This window comes from Ammodytes marinus (genome assembly GCF_949987685.1).
Source record: "Ammodytes marinus genome assembly, chromosome: 16".
Classification (NCBI taxonomy): domain Eukaryota; kingdom Metazoa; phylum Chordata; class Actinopteri; order Uranoscopiformes; family Ammodytidae; genus Ammodytes; species Ammodytes marinus.
The window spans coordinates 28,495,005-28,516,197 of NC_137220.1; the positions used below are offsets into that span (position 1 = coordinate 28,495,005).

General features: G+C 40.4%; 2 protein-coding genes across 3 annotated transcripts in view; both read left to right on the forward strand.

Moving 5' to 3' along the window:
• The first annotated feature begins 162 nt into the window (after positions 1-162).
• On the forward strand, positions 163-18,767 carry gmip (GEM interacting protein). Of its 2 annotated transcripts, XM_080043359.1 has the most exons (21): positions 163-299; positions 1,884-1,965; positions 4,235-4,349; positions 6,986-7,049; positions 9,392-9,517; positions 10,805-10,869; positions 11,065-11,172; positions 11,292-11,372; positions 11,510-11,665; positions 11,826-11,963; positions 12,254-12,444; positions 12,914-12,981; positions 13,079-13,141; positions 13,251-13,340; positions 13,431-13,573; positions 13,704-13,880; positions 13,961-14,098; positions 14,216-14,415; positions 14,527-14,851; positions 15,785-15,887; positions 17,594-18,767. In XM_080043359.1, exons 1-21 carry the CDS (start codon positions 254-256, stop codon positions 18,175-18,177), a joined length of 3,063 nt encoding a protein of 1,020 aa, XP_079899485.1. In that variant the 5' UTR covers positions 163-253; the 3' UTR covers positions 18,178-18,767. The 2 variants fall into 2 exon arrangements, with proteins under 2 accessions (XP_079899485.1, XP_079899486.1); XM_080043360.1 differs by lacking the exon at positions 15,785-15,887 and having other exon boundaries at positions 17,594-17,728.
• An 867-nt stretch (positions 18,768-19,634) lies between these two features.
• Positions 19,635-21,193, forward strand: part of lmx1al (LIM homeobox transcription factor 1, alpha-like) — a gene marked incomplete at both ends in the record, with an annotated part of 24,414 nt that continues 22,855 nt past the window's right edge. Inside the window, one exon of the mRNA XM_080044193.1 lies at positions 19,635-19,678. Coding sequence (XP_079900319.1) covers positions 19,635-19,678 — 44 coding nt within the window. The remainder of the gene's footprint in view (positions 19,679-21,193) is intronic.

Genomic DNA, 21,193 nt, shown 5'->3' on the forward strand with positions numbered 1-21,193 from the left:
GGGGCCTACAGTGACAGCCACATACACTTCCTCTTCCGATCGTGCTGAAATCATTGGCCAACCTCCACTCTACTAGAGGAAGATCTTTTTCAGCATAAATGCCCCAAGAGCAAGTGTGTCAGTGTGTTTCCAGGACTACAGTGCAGACTTCCTGTCAGCTCAACTATTTGACAGCCATCTCCTTATTGTGTATTGTAGTGTGACCTTAAGGGCAGGGGATGAGTGAGTGGTGTTAGTGGGGTCTTGAATAGAAATGGACGAAGATCAAGGGCCAAACAAAGATTCCTCTGAAGCCACAGGTGAGAACTAATATTGTGATTTGAGGTCATTTTGAGGAAGTATTACTTTAACTTCATATGTTACCCATCTTTATATGTGTATACATCTTTTATAGTTCATGTTTTCAAACAGCTTTGCCATCAAGAAATACATTTCTTTATTTGTTAGTGTTGTTTTTAAATGAATGAATATCCTCTTGCTTTTTGCTGATTGAAAATGTGCTGACACTGCTGCATTGCCATAATGACATTATTGCATTTGTTAGTATCCACAACATTCCCCTTTATGTCAGGGGGTTGTAGTCTTTTATATACGATCTACGGTTGTAGATGTGGTAACATTAATATCGAATGAGGATCTGTGAACTTCCTGAACACTTTCTGTTTTGACACTTTCTTGTTCTGTCTTTTGTGTGACTTCTATGTTTTTATTCAACAAGATGAGTTTGTCTTTTATATTTTCAAAAAGCCAAGAATAGAATGTTAACTGAAAATATGAATGAAATTGGTGCGACGTTTGGTAAAACTTCCCATCTAACTAGACATGTTAGCAACATGTTCCTATTCAGGAACATTTCACACTGACTTGAATCATGAGCGTAAAATAGTTGGAAGTTATTAAAAGTCTATAAAAATAGTTATTAAGTTGAATTTAACTGGAAAACTTTGTTGTAACTTTGCTGAAACATCTTGCCTCTCAATTCTCCTTCTCATACTCTAAATACGAGCACTGCTGCTATGCAAAACAAGGACATATGCTCATTATGGGACATGACACAAACTGCAAGCAGGATGTGGTTGACTGAAATGGAAACGTCTCTGAGACAGAGAGATTGTTTTTTCTCATGTGTTACATCTTTTTGTAAATCATTTGATTTGAACTCTTTATTGGGGGCCCAATAGTGGGACTACAAACAATATGTACCACATTGTTATTGGGGGCCCAATAGTGGGACTACAAACAATATGTATGTTCCTTGTTGTACTTCAGTTCAAATTCAGTGAAAGAACAAATGAAATGTAAAGGAAATGCTGTTAGATATCAGGAGAGGAACTAACTTAGATTTCTTCTTTACTAATTGTCTATTTAACATAATTGTCTTAATTCTTGTTTTTGAATGTGTTGTTGTTTTCAGTTTTCTTAGTATATTCTCATGTTGTACAGTTGGCATTTAGTTGATGTTTCCTGAGCAGCTCAGAAGTAGTGCACAAGTAACATATTGTACTATTCAATAACCACATTACCAACATGCCAGTTGAGCGACAGATAGAATGTAACAGCTGCTCAGCACTGTTTATCCACCATTCCACCTACATATTTCCCTTTAAATTGTGGCATTATAAAAGAGGGAGAATAAACATCATTGTATAAAGTGATCTTAATGCTCCTTTTGTTTCTTTCTTCAAAATAGCTTTTAAAGACCCTGCTTTTGCCTTTAGGTTAACACACTGATGTTTATAGACAGAAAATATTAGTGTGTCAGGTTTTGATGGCCATGATTACATTTCAGGATCTTAATTATACAAAAGCATATTAATATGACGTAAACAGTAAGGCCGTCATCATATTATTTGTAACTTAGCTTTTTCTATTTCTCATTACAGAAGTGAAGACTGGTCATCGTAACTCTGAAATCAAGCGATACAGTGAGATCTTCAGAGATTTTGATAATCTTGATTTATCTTGGTGAGTATTCCACATTCACAAACTATCACACCAGCACGTTTCACTTGTCTCCTGAGTCCTGCATCACTCTGAATACTGTCACAGCGCTTTGTGAGCTGTCAATCAACCATGCTGTAAGCTTTGACGAAGTTCAAAAACCCATACAGGATGAAAATGTTCAGATATCTGTCAGCTTAAAGTCATAATCCATCAACACTCACACTTAACAGACATGATGAATATTTAGACATAGAGGTTTAGTAAACTGGTATTTAAAAATTCACTTAAAGCTGGGGTGGAGGATTTGGGGAGAAAATGGCAGTTGGGATAGAGATTCAAATCCAAATACCTCAACCGCTCCACTTGTTCTCTTTGGTCCCTCCCTGACACGCTCTACACCAGTGCTTCTCAAATGGTGGGGCGCGCCTCCCTGGGGGGGGGCGCCGTAAGTTGTCAGGGGGGGGGGGGGGGGGCGCGGGTGGCCTTGATTTTCAACTGACCATCAACTGACACATCGCGCTAGCCAGCGCGATGTGTGCTTGTGTATGGTCATAACCGCGCGAAAGGCTGCGATTTGCAGGACATAAACATCCACATGTGTCTCCAAGTGTCTCTGTATGCTATTTAAAAATAAATCAAGCAAGTAGACTAATAATAACATAATGAATTATAGGTTATCACATCACAGAAGGCATATTGGCCTATAATAATAAAAAACACCACCTTAACTATGTTTACAGTTTACATTTTTTTTTAATGAAATGCAAACCTCAGTGAATCATTTGCTCTTGTTTCCCTGTCCTGAGATTCACACAGACTGAACAGTCTTGTTTAAATGTTACAAATTGAGCTAATAAACTGAACTTCGATTTTTTTTTTTTGAAGTAGCTGCAGAAGTTATCTCAGCTAATTTTATAATCTAACATCTAATTTGATAATAAGGTGATTGTATGCAGAATGCTCATGTCAGAAACTCATTCAGTGGTTTTGTACAGATAAATAAATAAATATTAGCAGGTTCTCAACAGAATTTCAGTTTAGGGGGGGCGCGAAAAAATTGACAGAAAATAATTGAGAACCACTGCTCTACACAGGGCCGCCTTAATGCACGGGCTTACCTGGGCTTTTTTTTTTTTTTTTTTACTGTCTCAATATAGGCCCCTGATCTAAGAAGGCCCCGAACATTGTAATTTAAAACAATACATTATTGACTGGCTCATGATAGGCCCCTAATCTTCGTAGGGGGGGCGGGCGTACGGAGAACAGGGGCCTATCATGAACCAGTAAAGAAAGAGGAAAAAAAATCACATTATTTTTGGCCTATGAAGATCAAGGGGCCTATCATTCACCAGTACATTTTTGTTATTTTTGTTTAATAACATTGTTCGGGGCAACGCAGATCAAGGGCCTATATTGAGTTGAGCCATTAAAAACAAAATGAAGAGTCCAAAGAGAGAAGTAGCTTTGGGATAAGGGATTATTTAAAAAAATAATTGGAATGCTGACTGACTGGATTTTTCAAACCTGTATATTTTTGTTTCTGCTTTTTGGAATTTCTGTGTCTCCAAATTATTCCAGAAAATAGCTCACATAGGACATAGTTGATTTAGCCTCAGTTTTCTTCTCAAAGTGCACCAGATTGATGCATTTTACTTTAAAAGGTTCAAATTTTTCTTCCGGGGGGGCATGCTCCCGGACCCCCCTAAAAGGTCCTGGGTCCCCACCGCTGTCTCCTCAATAACCTGGAAAAACACTGTAACCAACCATGTGTGTTTGGTTATTAAAAGTCATTAGACCAGGAGGGGGTTATTTACATGTTACCTTAAGTGATTTTGTATTTCATCAATAGAGATATTGTGGTGTAGACAAACATGGCTTTAACGCATCTGTATTGTAAGACCGCCGCCCGGGGGGGGGGGGGGCCTACGACACCTCTCAGCCCCAGGGCCTGTGGCAGGTAAAGGCAGCCCTGGCTCTACACCAACATAGTCGTGCCAAAGTGAATGGACAGTCCCAACAGCCAATAAGAACAGAGAATCGGAGCCTCGGTCAAAGTGTACAGCTCATGTTAATTTTGACCAATCACAAATCACATACCCAAGCTTTAAGGAAGTTGTGTGTAAGACTGGTCAGCCAAACAACACACAGTATGTTCAGTTAGCATGTTGCCTGGCACGTGGAAACATAGCTGCAGGTAAATGTAGTTTTTGTGCATGCCTCAACAAGCCTTTTAAGGTATTGCTATTTGACTCTCTTTGTTTCTCTCTCCAAACATTATTTCTGTGTTCAGTGTAGGGGAGGATCTTCTGGCTGACATTGACTCTCAGCCCATCTCAGAATCCCACCCTGCAGAAAGCGCAGAGCTCACGGAGCAACACCATGTGTCTGGAAGGGATCAATACATGGTAAATAAAGTACTTGTGTCTCTTACTGATGTTGTAGTTTATGTTAAAGCTTGGATTCTGTTAAGAAAAGGACCAATCACACTGACAACAGTTGATGATGGTTTTGTGTGTGTGTTCGTTATTTGGAAGGCGGGGGGAATAAAAATGATTAGAGAGTGATTTTTATTCTATCAGTGATTCTTGAGAAGTGGGACAAAACAGGGTGCAATGTTGAAAAAATACAAACCCTATGTTTCGGAAAATTAAATGACATGTATGTATCCAACATACAGTCCCCTCCATAAGTATCGGAACAGTGAGGCCAATTCCTTTATTTTTGCTGTAGACTGGAAACATTTGGGTTTGACACCAAAATATGAATATGAGACAATAGATCAACATTTAAGCTTTCATTTCCAGGTAATTACATCTGGATCTGATACACAACTGAGAAGAAAGCATTATTTGTAAAGGAACACTGCATTTTTAGAAGAGCAAAAGTATTGGAACAGATAGACTTAAAATAAATCTAAGTGAATACTTGCAATAACTGCATCAAGCCTGTGACCCATTGACATCACAAAACCTTTGCATTCTTCTTTTGTGATGCTTTTCCAGGCTTTCACCGCAGCCTCATTCAGTTGCTGTTGTTTTGGGGGGTTACTCTCTTCACTCTCCTCTATAGCAGGTAAAATGCATGCTCTATAGGATTTAAGTCTGGAGATTGACTTGGCCAGTCTGAAACTATCCATTTCTTGCCCCTGATGAACTTATTCGTTGATTTTGCAGTTTTTTCGGATCATTATCCTGCTGCATGATGAAGGATCTTCCAATCAGTTTGGTTGCATCTTTCTTTAAATTGGCAGACATAATGTTTCTGTAGACTTCTGAGTTCATTTTGCTGTTGCCATCATGTGTTACTGTGTTGTTGTCAAGATGCACCTTTACCAAAGTGATAGAAAGGCTAAAGTTTGGAGAAAGAAAGGATCTGCTCATGACCCCAAACATACAAGCTCATCTGTGAAACACGGTGGAGGCAATGTCATGGCTTGGGCTTGCATGAATTCTTCTCGGATGGGCTCATTAATCTTCATTGATGATGTAACACATGATGGCAACACTAAATGAACTCAGAAGTTTACACAAACATGTTGTCTGACAATTTAAAGTAAGATGCAACCAAACTGATTGGAAGATCCTTCATAATGCAGCAAGATAATGACCCAAAACACACTGCAAAAACAACAAAGGAGTTAATCAGGGTCATGAAATGGAAGGTTTTAGACTGGCCAAGTCAATCTCCAGACTTAAACCCTATAGAGCAAGCATTTTACCTGCTAAAGAGGAGACTGAAGAGAGTAAACAAACAGCAACTGAATAAGGCTGCGGTGAAAGCCTGGAAATGCTTCACAAAAGAAGAATGCAAAAGTTTTGTGATGTCAATGGGACACAGGCATGATACAGTTATTGCAAGTGAAGGATTTGCAACAAAATATTAGGTCGTATTCACTTAGATTTATTTTAAGTCTATCTGTTCCAATACTTTTGCTCACCTAAAAATGTAGTGTTCCTTTACAAATAATGATATCTTCTCAGTTGTGTATCAGATCCAGATGTAATTACCTGGAAATGAAAGCTGAAATGTTGATCTATTGTCTCATATTCATATTTTGGTGTCAAACCCAAATGTTTCCAGTCTACAGCAAAAATAAAGGAATTGGCCTCACTGTTCCGATACTTATGGAGGGGACTGTATACTAAGCTACTGAGCTACACTTTGATACAACCTCCCAGCTTTTGTTTTTTTTACCGTCATTGGCCTATCACCACCGTCAGATGTCAACTCCGTCAGATTTCCTGTCTGACGGTGTTGACATATTTAACGTTTCTTAAACCTAACAAATGGAATTTATCTAGTAGCCATTTGGTTTTTCTGTTGATGTTAGGTGCAAGTATAAACTACTTCAGGAAAATAAAATTATCAAAAAATTTAAAATAATTTCTTCAGAAATTGTAAGTCGGTGTTAACAGTGCTTTGTGAAAGTTTGTGAACCCCTCACTGACATCACAGAAAGAGAAATGTAGGGTTAGACAGTGAGACCATAAAACACTCTTTCTGCCTTTTCTCAGGCTAGGATGATCCGATTTTAAAAAAAATTGCACATTTATACTTCATAGGATCTCCGAGTTCAATACACCTCCATATTCCAACCGGTGAAGTAGGCCTTTAAAGTACATTTTTAATAGGTTTTATTGCATATGAAAGATTGAAACCTTCGCTGAGGACACACTGTGTTGGACATCGTGAGAATATCATGTCATATATATATCGTGTCATATATATGACATAGTAATGATAAAATTTTATTTAAGAGGATAATTGTGCTCCAGACATTATATTCTTAATCCCTAATTACATCTACAATTTTAAATATTTTTAGTTTTAAACATAACAGCAGTTTTTTTTTTTTTTATTATTATTCTTCCGGACAATTACACATAATACATAATTTTCTCATTGCATATTCATACATATTACTTTGTGTTATCGTCCGAAGGGAAGCAGGAGAAGCCAAAGGCTTATCGGGCTTATCGGGTTACATACAGTATTTTGTCCCGGTTTTCAAGAATCACTGATATTTGTTTTTTTGCATCAGGGTGAAGATACATCTTGTGCACAGAAATGTGCAGAGGCCGATGAAGTGGATGGAAACCAATCAGGTATGATTGGTGTGACAGAGAGACAGAGGGAGAATGAAGCGAGTGTGGACATGTGTGTGTATGATCTCTTTTGTTGGTAACTGCATTTTAGATTGAACACACTGTGAAGCCCGACTCACAGGGGATGAATTAAAAGTTATTGTATGCTGTAGGGGAGAACAGGGTTATATGTCACACGGGTTGGTTGTCACAATCGTTATATCTCGACACCAGAAGGCGCTGTCTGTGAAATTTTGGTATATAAATATCCAGAATTAGGATCATAGGTCACCTACATAGTCCTTATTGGAGTAAGACAGCTGAATTTGAGGTGAGAGGACTTTTTTTGTTGTCAAATTGAAAATATTTAGTTCCTTATTATTTTTCTTCTAGGCTTTTATAACAAAACATTTGTTACCCTTAAATAGTGTGACCCTTAAAGATGTGTCAGGGTGTCTTTGATGATTAAATTCTTCTTTATTACAATAAGTTGGAAAACGAGAGGGATACACAAGCCAACACCTTAAGCTTAAATTTAATGTAGACTATTGAAAGATGTTTAGGTGATGAGAAATTCACACTTCAGTAAAAAGTGTGCCTACCAACCCGGTTCTCCCTATGTCACCACCATTCAGTAGGTTAAAGACTTTTTGTTGTGGTTGAGATACTAGTGGGATTCCCTCAACATAAACCAACCTATGACAGTTATCCACCATCCCAGCATATCATTACAAATGATGTGCAGGAGCTGCTTGTCAGTCAGTGATATGAATAGAATATCTTCTTCAATCTTTACTTGTTTTCTTATAATTAGCTTGAGATGTAATTGCCAGGTTGTAACAAGATTAGGTTTAGGATTAAAGCAGGACACAGCTGCTCTGTGTTTACCGTGCTCATAAAAGGAGGGGTAAATAAAGGAGGTGTCGATGTGAAGGATATGCCACTACAAGGGAGGCAGGAAAAAAAGGCTTACAGTCCACACATGGAATCACTGCCAAGTAGCATACTCCAACCTCAGTTTGACTTGAACTATAGGTCACAGCACACAGTAAGAGATTAAGCATTACTGATACCAATGTCCAACAGTTGAAATAGAAATGGAAAACCGCTAGCCAATAGCTTCCTGATTATATAGCAAAGAAAATCTAGTCATCTGTCTCTTAAAAGTACATGCGTGTGCTGTCTCCCCGGGAGGTAAACCTTACTGGATGCTCATCCAAAGCTTGTCACTCCGCAATCTGGACCTGATGAGGATAATCCGCAGCCCATGTGGAGGAGGCTATAGCCATCAAGGGCAGCACAGAATCAGCTGGGATCTGATTCCTAGAAGCCTACAGAGCTTAAACCAAAACATACAGAGGGAAAGCTATGAGAGGGCAACCATGGAACACAATCTGGTCATGAATCCATCATTCTTTTGGAATTGCCTTTTCTTTCTTGTGGATTTTGCTTGAAGGCAGTGAAGAAAAGATCACCCTTGGATTTTCTTACCACTCCTTGGTGCAAAAGAACAGAGCAGACTCAAATATGCGTGTCTGAAAGAGGAACTTGTGAGAGAAGTTGTTGCACTCTTTCTGGCCGTGCGTGTGTGTGTGCTTATTTAAAAACCTAGCTGAATACTAGGGTCTGCCTTTTGGATGGTTAGAAGACGTGAATGTTCTTGAAGTGTATCTGTGCCCTGACCTTTGGCTACAGGAGAAGCAATGAAGATATGTTCTATTCCATTTGTTGACATTTTATATGAAATGCTGTGGAGTTGAAGCGCAGAGAGGAAAGGGGAAAAGAGAAAGGGAGTGATCGGGAGTCCATGTGACACACGCATGCATCATCTGCCCTGCAGTGGTGTGAGTTTACAGAGGAAGAACCAGAGTGTGGTTGTCATACCAACACCCTGCCTGCCTGACCACAGTGGGGATATGACATGGCTGATGCACACTGAGTGGTGACTCTGCTTTCACTACACCACTTGTCTCTTTGTAGCTGAGCGCAGGGAACAGGTGTGAGAGGAAGAGAGGAGAGGAGGGAAGTTATTGAGCGGTTTGTCGTTGGTCCCTAGTAGCCCTTTTTCTCTTTTAGATCACATCCCCGTTTGTGTCAACTAGGAGACGTATACGTATACTAAGCCATATGCAATCTGTGCTTCCTGTTTTGGGTTGGTCTATACCTTTCTATAAAGTATCTCATCTGATAAGGTCTAGGAGCTGGGGGGTTGTTGTCACTCTAGATTGCGTTGGTGTTTGTTTGAGGCTGAGTCCTCCGGGAAAGACAAGCTGTGGGGAAGTAGCCCAATGGACAGTGTGTGCTCCCTGGGTACAGCTCCTCGTGTGTGGAGCCTGCAGTGATGCCCATGTGCTCCCTCTCAGCCCAGGAGGCAGACCTGGCCCTGTGTGGCTGTGAGGATGGAGTGGAGACGGCACTGCAGTACACCAAGATGTGGTGTCGCTACGCCAAAGACCTTCTGGCCTGGATGGAGAAGAGAATCAGCTTGGGTAAGTGCACATGCAGCTGAGAAAAAAGGACTCAGTAGTTTTACATGCAAACAATTGTCACAACATAATTGTGATGCCTCTATTAAGGCATTTCTGTGTATTCAATGCAAATACAGGTGTGGTGCTTTCAAATTGCAAATATGCTGAGGTAACAGAGAAAATCCAGTGTATCAAAATCCCCCTATCCACTATACGGGGACTCATTTCAGAAAAATACCACCATTTCTTAAAATGTTTGGTTTATTTAACGTTTTTTTATACTGTACAGCCTTTTCAAATCATTTTGGTATAGAGCTAGAGCTTTTGTGTATATGTATAGATTGATATATAGATAGATATACATTTTTTAGTTTAGGAGTGTAATTATTACCAGAGACACGGCCACAAGAAATACACATAGGCTATCTCAAGATATGACAGAGAGAGAGAGAGAGAGAGAGAGAGAGAAAGAGAGAGAGAGAGAGAGAGCATAGCGAGCATAGCCTTGCTTCATAACGTCCATAAAAAAGAGCCAATACTTAAGTCATGTCAGAGGGTTGACTCACTTGCCACAACATGGCCTGTCTGTATTGTTTGACTCTGTGAGTGTGTCTGCAGGTGGTGCCTTCACCACAGTGAGCTACACAGTGCACACACAGAGGAGAGGATTAGAGGGCAGATTAGCAGGGGAGAGCAGGGTGAAGGAGACGGGGTGTCATGGCAGTACACACTGGGATGACAAGCATGCAAGTCTATTGGCTACTGCATGAGGAGCTTGTTAGGCAATGGATGAGTCCGTCAGACCTAATCTACTTTGGATAACACTAAAGCCACTTTTTACCTAATAGCAACACTATAATCCGTTTACATAAAGACATATAGTCAAGTTTCGCTGAAGTTGTATCAGTTTAAAACAACAAGATCATCTATACACTATTTCCTTAAAATAAACGGGTCCGAGTTCCTTTCCTGTTCTAGTTCCTGTTAGCACCAACAGCTGATGCAAAACGCAGACCAAAGCTGTTATGAAGCATTTCACGTCCACTGATGAGGTCAGAATGGACCTGACTGATAGGCTAACCCTACCAGAGCTTTTGGATGTTTGATAAGCTTTCTAGTAAAGATGGGGTTGTATCAATTAAAGATGGTCCACAATGGAGCTCCAAGCATCATGTGAAAGCTACACACTAATAGCAACAATCAACTTTGCGATATCAGTCCACAGTGAAATTCAGTTCCTATTGTCTTGTCTTAACAAACTGTATGTTGTGAGGAATGTAAAGCTGATGAAAGACTTTCTGTTGACAGAACAAGAATTTGCAAAGAATGTTATAAAGACGGCTGAAGGAGCAAAAGCCAGTGTCACACTCCAGGTACAGCTTTGCTTGTTGGATTTGTACCAGAGAAAATGTTTTCATGATAATTACTATGTGTAACACTGTGTTGCTGAAATTGATACCTGCAATAGAGTTGTCTTTTTAGCATTTGAGTTCTGTTAGCTATATTATCATATTTACAATAACATATTTCCTGTAGAAATCTGTCTAAAGTTGTTCTTGCTATTTTAGGACATGATGCCCCTGCAGTACCTGTACACAATGGCTCTGGAGCAAGACATCAAGAACAGTGTGACTTCTAGAAAGACTTCAGAACTGATACAAAACCGCTGTTACCAAGTACATAAGTCCACAAACTCATACAAACACTTTTAAGTTTGATTAAATCTTCTCTGTCTTTAAGAGGCTGGTGTGAAGCCCGGTCTGTTAGTGTTTAATCTGGTCTCTCTGTCCCAAAGGCTTTGGCTGCCAAGAGGAATGAGATCGAAAAGTGGCGCAGAGAGTTTAAAGAGCAATGGGCAAGAGAACAAAGGAGGATGGTAAGGAATTACATATCAGCTTAAGTTTCTCAAATGTAAGACATTTCAAACAACTGAATGCCAAAAGTAAGTTAAAACCATAGATAGTATATAAAAGGCCCAACCCCATCTGTGTGGATCCACCTGCTTGCTTTCAGAACGAGTCAGTGACATCTTTAAAGAAAGCTCGTCAGCAATACCTGCAGCGCTGTGAAGAGTTGGAGAAAGCCAAAGCTGTCACTGCTAGAGCTTTAGATGATGGAATCAAAACACTGGACAAGAGGCGCAAATCCAAGGATGAAGCCCAGACTAAGGTGAATGACACCTCAATTCACTACTTTAGTATTATCTGTACAAATGCAGCTCTAATACAGATGAGTAAAAACAAAAACACATTCATTATACATTAAATACATTATTATTAATACATTAAATAGTTTAGCAGCTCTCAGGTCTTCTCTCTGTCTTGTCCAGGTGTTGGAAGCAGAGCTCCTGTACAGACATTGTGTGGATGACGCCAGGAGCCACCAGAATGTCTTAGTGAAGGTCAAAGAGAAAATTATTTCACACATTCGCAAGCTCATCTGTCAGGGAGACACTGTGCTCAAGGAGGTTGGTATGAGAATCTGTCTTTATTTCTGCCCTTGTAGGTCGGTTGTTCAGGGCAGCAGTCTATGAGCGTACATGCTTCAAATTGTCTTGTGCCATAGATATAGGAAATTTAGTCATTTCATTGATTTATTTTATTTATCCCAAAACAAATCTCAATGAATTGGTCCACTGTATAACAGCCTCAGCTAATGCTAGGGATTTGAAAAATAAATCATTAGGCACAGCGGTATTTTGACATTAAACTGTATATTACACTCAAGCACAGTCATCATGTGTGTTCTCTGCATCAGGCCACAGTCAACATGTTTTACTACCAGCGGCAGCAGACAGAGCCTGTTCCTCTGGGTTATCACAACCTGGAGCTGACATGCAGGTCTCTGGAGCCTGGTGAGCCCTACCTGCTCTACATCCACCGCAAGCGACGCCCGGAACACCCTCCTCAGATATATACATTCCAGGACTACGCTCCCCACGGCAAAGGGTACGCAAGTGACCAGTGACTGCCTCTGATGTTACTTTACTCAAGGTGTTTACTGTGGATATCAAAACATGTCTGCAGCTTTAAAACATAAAATATTGATTTGTTCCATTCAAAAAACAAAACACAAATATTAAGTAAAGTCAAAAGGGTCATTATTTATGGAAAACTTTTAGAAAGAAAAAAATAGTAAACTTGGATGTACTGTATATTAATCATAGATAGTATATAAATATAAATATTATTTATTTATTTATTATTATTATATTAATCTACTCTTAATTAAAGCAAGCAGTAAACCTAGATGAACAACTTTCTCCTGTTTTTATTTGCTGGGATGATTTAGCTAAATCAACTCAAATGGGATAAAAGCAGGAAAACAGTTTCATAGATACAGTATGTCCACTGGCTATAGAATGATCCTAACTCTGTATTCATTAAGCTGATGGTCACAATCCTTTTTATTTGAAAGGAACAAACGGAAAACCAGCAACCCTCTCAGCTCTCTGCAGGACTCTATGACAGATGACAGCCCAAACAGTAAGGACTCCCCATGCTTACACCATGATTCCCCTAACAGACAAGCCGTCCACTTAACTTGAATTTTAGTTTCCTTATGTGTTTTTGCACATTTTAGGGAAAACAGGGTACAGTGATTGTGAGAGTTTTGGAGGCAGTCTGGAATCCCTGACCAGCCCTGGTAAGTGCAAGGCTGCATTGTTTTTTGTGACATTCCTTTGACTTGCATATGAAAAACTAGCAAAGATAAACACATGATTTCCCTCTCCTGTGTCTCTGCATAACTGAAGCTCACACTAACAGGAGGCTGCCCAAGTCTGCATCCACCTTGACAGTGTCATCAGACGACCTAGACGAGCGGGATGTGGCTTCAGAATCAGGTTTGTTTCTTTCCTTTTATGCCACAAAAAAACAAAATACATTCTTGAGTTGTTGTTTTTATTATTGAATCCTCTCCCTTCCACCTGCAGAGTGCATTGATGTCCAGCCGGTCAAAGTGCGCGCACTCTCTCAAGCTGCGCTGTCACATCGACTCAAGAAGATGAAGAGCAAGATGGTCAAATGCAAGCAGTGTGAAAACTACATTGTTGTCAGTGGGGTAGAGTGTGAGGAGGTATGAGGCCAGATAGGAGGGGTGTTAAGTAACAGGTCATTCTAAGAATAACAACAGAACGTACATGGCAGAATGGTGCTGAGTAAGATTGTTAATGCCCTTTTTTGCTGTTCCTTTCTCACCTATTTAGTGTGGGCTAGCTTTGCACAGGAAGTGTATGGAGGTGTGTCAGCATGAGTGTGAGAACAGGAAGGGGACAGTGTTTGGAGTAGACCTCTCTCTGCTGCCATGCAACGGGCCACATCAGGTGCCCTTTGTGGTGCTGCTCTGCACGTCTGAGATTGAGAGTCGCGCTCTCTCAGTCCAGGTATAAGCAACCATCACAATGACCCAAATGTCAACCAAAAAAAAGTGTTAGTGGTTGCCCAATAACAGTTTCTCTCTTAGGGGGTGTATCGTGTGAGTGGGTCCAAGCCTCGCATCCAGAAGCTCTGTCAGGCCTTTGAGGCCCTAAAGGAGCAGGTGGACCTCTCTGACCATTCACCGCATGACATCACCTCCATTCTTAAGCACTTCTTCAAGGAGGTAAAGGGGCTACTGCTATTGTCAAAGAAACATCATTGAACAAATGATGCTGATTATAAGAGAAGCTTTTCTCTCTAGTCTTAGTGAGTCACCTCTCCATCTATCCGTCTCTTCCAGCTCCCAGAGCCCTTATTAACGTTTGACCTGTACACTCACTTCACCACGGTGGGAAAGAGCATTCAGCACCTGAGTGAAAGGGATCCGGCACCAGACACTAACGAGATAATGGACATTCTTCACAACCTGCAGAAGCTACTACAGAAACTCCCTCCATCTTCCTACAGCACTTTGCAGCACCTCATGAAGCATCTGCAGAGGTGAGCAAGCAGTCGGGTTGCAGACCTCCTGTGTTACATTACCCAACCCTCCCGCATTAAATATACATTTTTTTATCTTTCCTTGAATGTGTCTGCTCTTTGTCATCACAGAGTTTCAGAGAACTACGAGAACAAGATGTCCCCCAGTAACTTGGGTATTGTGTTTGGGCCAACGCTGTTGCGCCCTCTTGTGTCCACGGATATGTCAATGATCGCCCTACTGGAGACCAGTTACCAGGCTGTGCTTGTTGAGTTCCTCATCACACACCATGAAGAGCTTTTCGGCCTTCAGCCAAGAAGGGTTACGCCCCCTCCCCCAGTCCCCACTGCACCCCTTCCAGACACCCCCCCTAGAGCTTCCTGTCCCCTGGATGAGGAAGTTTACGCTGGCCCGGAACATGAAACCTCCCCCAGAGAGCGGCCACACTCACTAGAAGTAAGTATTGCAGTGACAAAGTGTTCGCCTCAAACATAGACTTTGTGGTTTGCTTCTATATTGAAGTTTTCACCAATGCAAACTCTTTTTAAAGTAGGCAAATGACTGCTCATTGACTTTAGAACAGATCAGTAGCATATGCATGGCACACACATAAGGCAGCGTGAGTTTGTACCTAAGCTTTTCCTGATTCCCACTGATCATGTTGTTTTAAAAGCCTCAGCACATGGCACCTTACTCCATCAAGATTAACACACAGGACAGCTGCTGCCATTCTGCTGCTCTGGACCTGCGAGCTTTACTAGTGGACAGTTCACAGCCATTTTTGTTTTTATCAGCCTGTTTTCGCTTTTTTTTTAATTATCTCTTGAATACAATTTCAGTACTTTCTAATGCTTTCTCTTTCTAATATATTTTTTTTTGCATTTTTCATGCTTTATTGGCAGTGTGTAGAGACAGAGGTGAAATGGGGCAGAGAGGGGAGTGACATGCAGAGATCGACCCAGGCGGGAATCGAACCCGGGTCTGCTGCTGGGCATATGGCTAAGAAGCACATATGTTAAATGACCTTATTTCCTTCCCTGGGTTTATATAAAGGGGACTAATACTGGGAGCCACTTAATCTTACAGTTTAAAATGTCCTGGACAAGGTTTAATTTTGTATCTGATATAAAAGGCTCATAATCATCCAGTAGTAATTAATAATAATAATAATAATAATAATGGATTGGATTTATATAGCGCTTTATTTCTATGTGACTCAAAGCGCTTACAGGGTTCCAGGTTCCATTCATTCACACACAGTCATACCGGTGGATGGCCTTTCGCTATACTCACCCTAACCATATGTTGTAGTTCTACAGTATTTCAGGTTTAGACAAAACATGTGAATACCTGTGGAAATCCACCATTCACCTTTTGTCATTCCAACAGAGTCGAACAATCAAGAGAGAGTCAAGCGAGGGTTATATATCTGACAAGTCGTCATCCAATGAGGCAGTGGACCAGCTCAGCTCTGAAGCCAATGAGAGAGCAGGTAGGCGGGACATAGAGATAGAGCAGCTTCTCCTGACTAGAATAGGTGAACAAGATAATGATAGAATGTAATTCATACTGTTGATGTCTTACGTAGTGTATAGATGTGGGTCTTTTAAAGGTTCTGTGAGCGAAATGGTTCTTTTAACTAACTTCCTGTCAGTGACTGCAGTTAGCAGTCCCCTCGCTCGTCCCCACGTCACCACATTAATGCACTGTCTTCTTCAAGCAGCGAGTTATCTAGCATCATCTCTGATCCGTAAGTGCGATAAACATGATAAAAACCTTCAAAACAGACATGGGGAAGGATTTTTACCTGCTCCGCCATTGTAGGCGCATAAACATTCACCCCTCTGTCGCTCTCTGTGCGTGCACCGGCAGAGAGGCGTACCCGTTTGTAGCGTTCTCTCTTCTGATTGGATATCAAGTTGTGGGATCCCAGAAAAGTGTATTTGCTATATGCAGAGTGGGTGACTGAGAGACCTGTGTTATGAAACGCGCACACTTTATAAGTGACCACTGTATGAATATAGAGCGATTTAACACGTATATTAACATAGATATATGGCTCACTTCACCTTTAAGTTGTGTTAAGGTATAGTAAGTTATGGACTATTTGGCAAATATCTACATTTGCCGTTTGAGGACATGTTTGAATGAATCCTGTTGGAGATCTTAGTAGGTCCAGTTGTATACTTTATTCCTCACAGACAAGCTTACAGTTACTCTGTATCTTTCTAAGCACCAGTTACAGTTGGTGGCGTGTTCCTCAAGAGTCTGTTGTAGTTCTCTTTTTTACACTTTTGCATATTTCCTCCAGTTATTTCTACAAATAATACTTCATTCAACTTTTCTGCTGACGCCATGTAGTTTAATTTGTCATGGGTAAAACTGTCTGACTCCAGTGGCTTTGCTGAAAAAAGATTAGGAGAACAAAGAACATGTTGGTTTTTGCTGCCCTGGGGGTCTTGTGTTTCATCTCTTGCTTTGCTCTTGATCTAGTTCTGAAATGCTTTCTGTGGCTACAACAGAAAACAGCTTAAACTGGACCATAATGCTCGCACAATCATGGTTTATGGCATGGTAATTGCCCCTCAGTTTGACACTTGGTTGAGGGACCTAATGGGCATTTTACATGTAGAGAGGCGAACTGTTCGGCAAATCTCAGAAATTCCTCGCCATATGGAGCCCAGTGCTGCAGCACATCAAGGACTGAAATGTCTGCCCCCTTGGTGCCACTTGCCCTGTCGGGTGCCCCTTCTGGGTCCCGCAGTGAAGGTACTATTGTGATGGACTTTTGAGATTTGCCCCAGTTTTGTTTTTGCTTTGTTTTTTTTGTGTATTTATAGCTTGTTTTCTTAATCATTTTGTCTTATTTGTTTATTTCCGTTTTTTCTGTATGCCTTGTCTGATTGTCACTATGTTTACTACGTGTTTATGTGAGGGAGGGGTGGGGGTTGTGTAAGTGTTGTATGTTTTTTTCTGTTTTTTTTGTCCGTATGTGAAAAATGTGTAAAACCACGAACATAAAAGTTAAGAAAAAAAAAAAAAACATTCTCAACTTAACACATGATTAACCAACTGTAAAATGCAGAAGAGAAGTAACTATTTGTATATCATCAGTACTGCCATGTTTATTATCATCAATAGTCTGTGTGTGTGCTTGTTTTTCATTAATCACACACTTTTCTCCCTCTCCTGCCTCAGTCCTGGCTATGAGAGGAGCTTCCAGCGACCCTCAGGGTGAGCTGGTGGGGGAACCGGGGACCCAGCCACACTATCGTTTCACCAGACAACCTGTGAAGTATTACCGGCAACATAACCAAGGATCCCGCCCTCCCAACCCGTGTCGTGCAGCCAGACAGCCTGCAGCAGTAGCCCAGGTGAGGGGCCGTCCGGGGAGTGCAGACAGCAGCCGCAGCTCCTCTCCAGAGCTGGGAAAACAAAGACTTTCCCAAAACCTAGACGTCCACTGTGAGAAGGCCCCCTTGCCCCTACCCCTGCCCCCCCAGGCACAGAGCAGAGTGGAGGTTCCCCCAAGCCCCCGCGAGGTGGTGCAGTACATGCTGGGACTGGACTCACCATGTACACCGTCTGCACCAGCCACTTCATCCAGTACAACACAGCCGGCGTCTGGAGAGCGTCACACCTGTCTGAACATACATGGGTCCAGTACCAGGCCCAGTGTTGGACAGACACAGTACAATGTGACCTCCTCGGCCCAGAAGATCCTCTCTGGTCTTAAGCTGAGGCGCAGCAGCTCAGGGAAGGACCAGCAGCTCTTTGTCTGAAGGAAGATCAATCTCTCTGAAAAAGAAGAAAAATCTGCGGTCAGTTCACTGGAATACATTCACACGTGCACTGGAGGATGTTACATTATATTGTGTAATTACTGCAAATGCTATCAGGTTTCTGGCCGTTTTCAAATAAAATGCTCCAATATTTTACACATATCCTGGAAGAAAAATGTTTAACTGTCTCCAAAATATTACTCAGATGATTGTTCAGTTACTCATTTCATATTGAATGTTTCAAAGTCCCATTTGAGTTCATTTTCAAAGAAGCACAGAGGAGAAGTTCAGGTTTTAAGCTTGTGTGGATGCCACAGCTGTATTACCATTATTCAACCCTAACCCATGTTGATATTTTGACACTCCAGCGGTCCAAAACCCAGACCAGACAAAAGTGGTCCATGTATTTGTCATTTTTGAATATTTCTAGTGTGTAAGCATGAAACAAACACATGCTTTCAGATTGCAGGTTAAGAGATTCAAACTAGCACTTAAGTTTCAAGGTTCTTTTAGTTTTGCTCCAAACAAACAGAGAAAAAATCTGCAAATGCCACCAAGTGTTGTACTTCTAAGATAACGTTATCTATTTGTTGTACTTTTATAATGTTTCATTGGCTATTTTGTTGTACATTAAACAAATAAAAAATATGCTTTCATTGGTGTCCAAGTGAAGTTCTCTTTACGCTGATTTGTTTTTGTTTTGTTTCATGCACCTTTCCTGTTTGGACACAAGGGGACGCTCTTTCCCCAGTGTGTGGGGAAACATGCCAGACACAATAGGGCAATAAATCATTATTACCGCATCATTACCATTATTACAACTATTGTTTATTTTTTATTTTTTTTACACGGTTTGAGGTGTCTTTTTTTATAATTGCACATCAGCCTTTTCATCCTTGTTGTAGAGTCAAATCAAATGAGGCTACATCTGCTCATGTCTAACAGAATAATGGTTTAACTGTAACTGCTCACATCTTTTTTTCTTTCTATTGCCCTTGAGATAATATTTCACCTGAAACAGGCAGTTCCAGCATAAGATCAACTATTAGGCTCCTAAAAGATGGTTTCCCATGTGGAAGGCGGATTAATGCCATGCTGTAAGTATTTTCATGTATCAACTGCGCCCTTCAAAGTCTAGCACAAACGCAGAAGATCGCCTCATCTCCTGAGTTATCAATAAACTGCATCATCGCTCATCTTCCCCCATCATCTTACGCACCTTCTCCCTCCCTCCATGTCCATCTCCTCCCTCTGCGCCTTTTTTACGCACAAAACAAGTCAGAGCGCACACACACGGCTGCTGGAGGAAACGGTAGAGACAACAGACAATAGTTTGGGTCATCATGGTGTTTGGATTTCTACCGTAGACAACGTGCGCGCCTGACTGTGAGATACAGGTGAACAATCTGTAACACGCATCTGTTCATTTGCTGGCTTACATTTCCCTCCAGGTTTTAATGTTGCCAACTGAGATCTCAGGAGGAGTGTGTTTCACCTCAAGGTAAGACTCCGCAACTTAACAAGAGGTTGTCAGTGAAGGGCATGCGTGTGAATTCCAAATCATTTTGTTGCTTGATTTGTTGTCTCGTTCCTGCAGCATGCGCTATAGATATACAGTCTAGTGTTTAAAACAATTCTAAGGTACAAAAGGAAAAGAGGAAGTCACGGTGAATTTGTAATCTGGTCAATTATGATCTTTGATTTGGTCTGTTAATCCACTCAAAAAGCCCAATCTACTGTTGAAGAGAACTGCCTTTATTAAAGGCTTGGTTTCGGTTGGTGGTTCAGTTTCAAACACGTTGCTTCGGAGATCTCGAGCTCGGCGTGGATAATAGCCTATTTCATTATCATTTATTTGAAGCTGGTTTATGAGTGGAGTAATGCCGTCCAATTGTTGGACCAAAACAGACGCACAGCAACTCAACGTTGTGTCAATTCTGATTGCATGACGGAATTCCTGTTTATATTAACAGCTTTTTTAACAGACACTTTTTTAAATATCAAAACCAGCAGTTTTTTTCTGGATTTCTATGGCCTAGTATTATTACGTGGGCATCAAAGGGTTGGTCATTACCTTCAAACCGAGAAGAAAAGCTTGTTATTTCTTTGGACGTCAATCCTGTAACTTCATAGAACAATGTATTGATGCTATTGATATGAAATGCTCCGACAATTATTGTTCCTTTAATTGTATCTCCAGGTGCCCTGCAGCAAAGATAATGTAATCTTTATTTTAAATATACCGGTAATCATAATCAGAGTGTCAGTATTGTAGGCTATCCTATTCAAAACGCAATTAGACAAACATCAAATCAGATTAGCCGTATTAGCTGTATTATTGTATTAGCTGTGCAACAATTAACCGATTTTTAGTCGCTTATTTTTATATTTAAAGGATTTCTTGTCTTTCTGTGGAAGCCTCCCAAAAAAATTAAACGTATTATAAAATGTGCATTCTTTACAAAAATCCAACCAAAAAGAGAAATATAATTGAATCTAAATAAACAAAGGCCATACATAGGCCTATTATTATATAGACCCAATAATTACCCATCTCAATAGGACATCCCACAAAGTCTGATAAGGCCACAACAAGAACCTAATCTTCAACACAAAAAATAAGAAATTAATTATTTGTCCATGTTTTCATTACCACCTTCATTTTTCTCTGGATTTGTCGATTTTTAAGGAGAGCTTTGATACCAAATTAAGTATTTTAATGCGTCTCCTCTAATGCAATATTTTTTGCATCATGAATGAAACATTTGTACAAATTAAAATAAGAAACATATAATGTATAATAATGTTATTAAGTTGTTGATTGGGGTTCATTTTCTTTTTAGGAAAAATTAAAACATAGCTTTTATATTTTTTTAAATATTTGGCGCAAGATGTAAAATGAACATCAGTTCAATTAAATTGTGCTTTTTATTATTTTAATAAATTGTATATTTTAGTCTATTTTAACTTTTGTAAAAATGTTGACGTATTATGTTAATTGTTGTTTAAGGCTGAC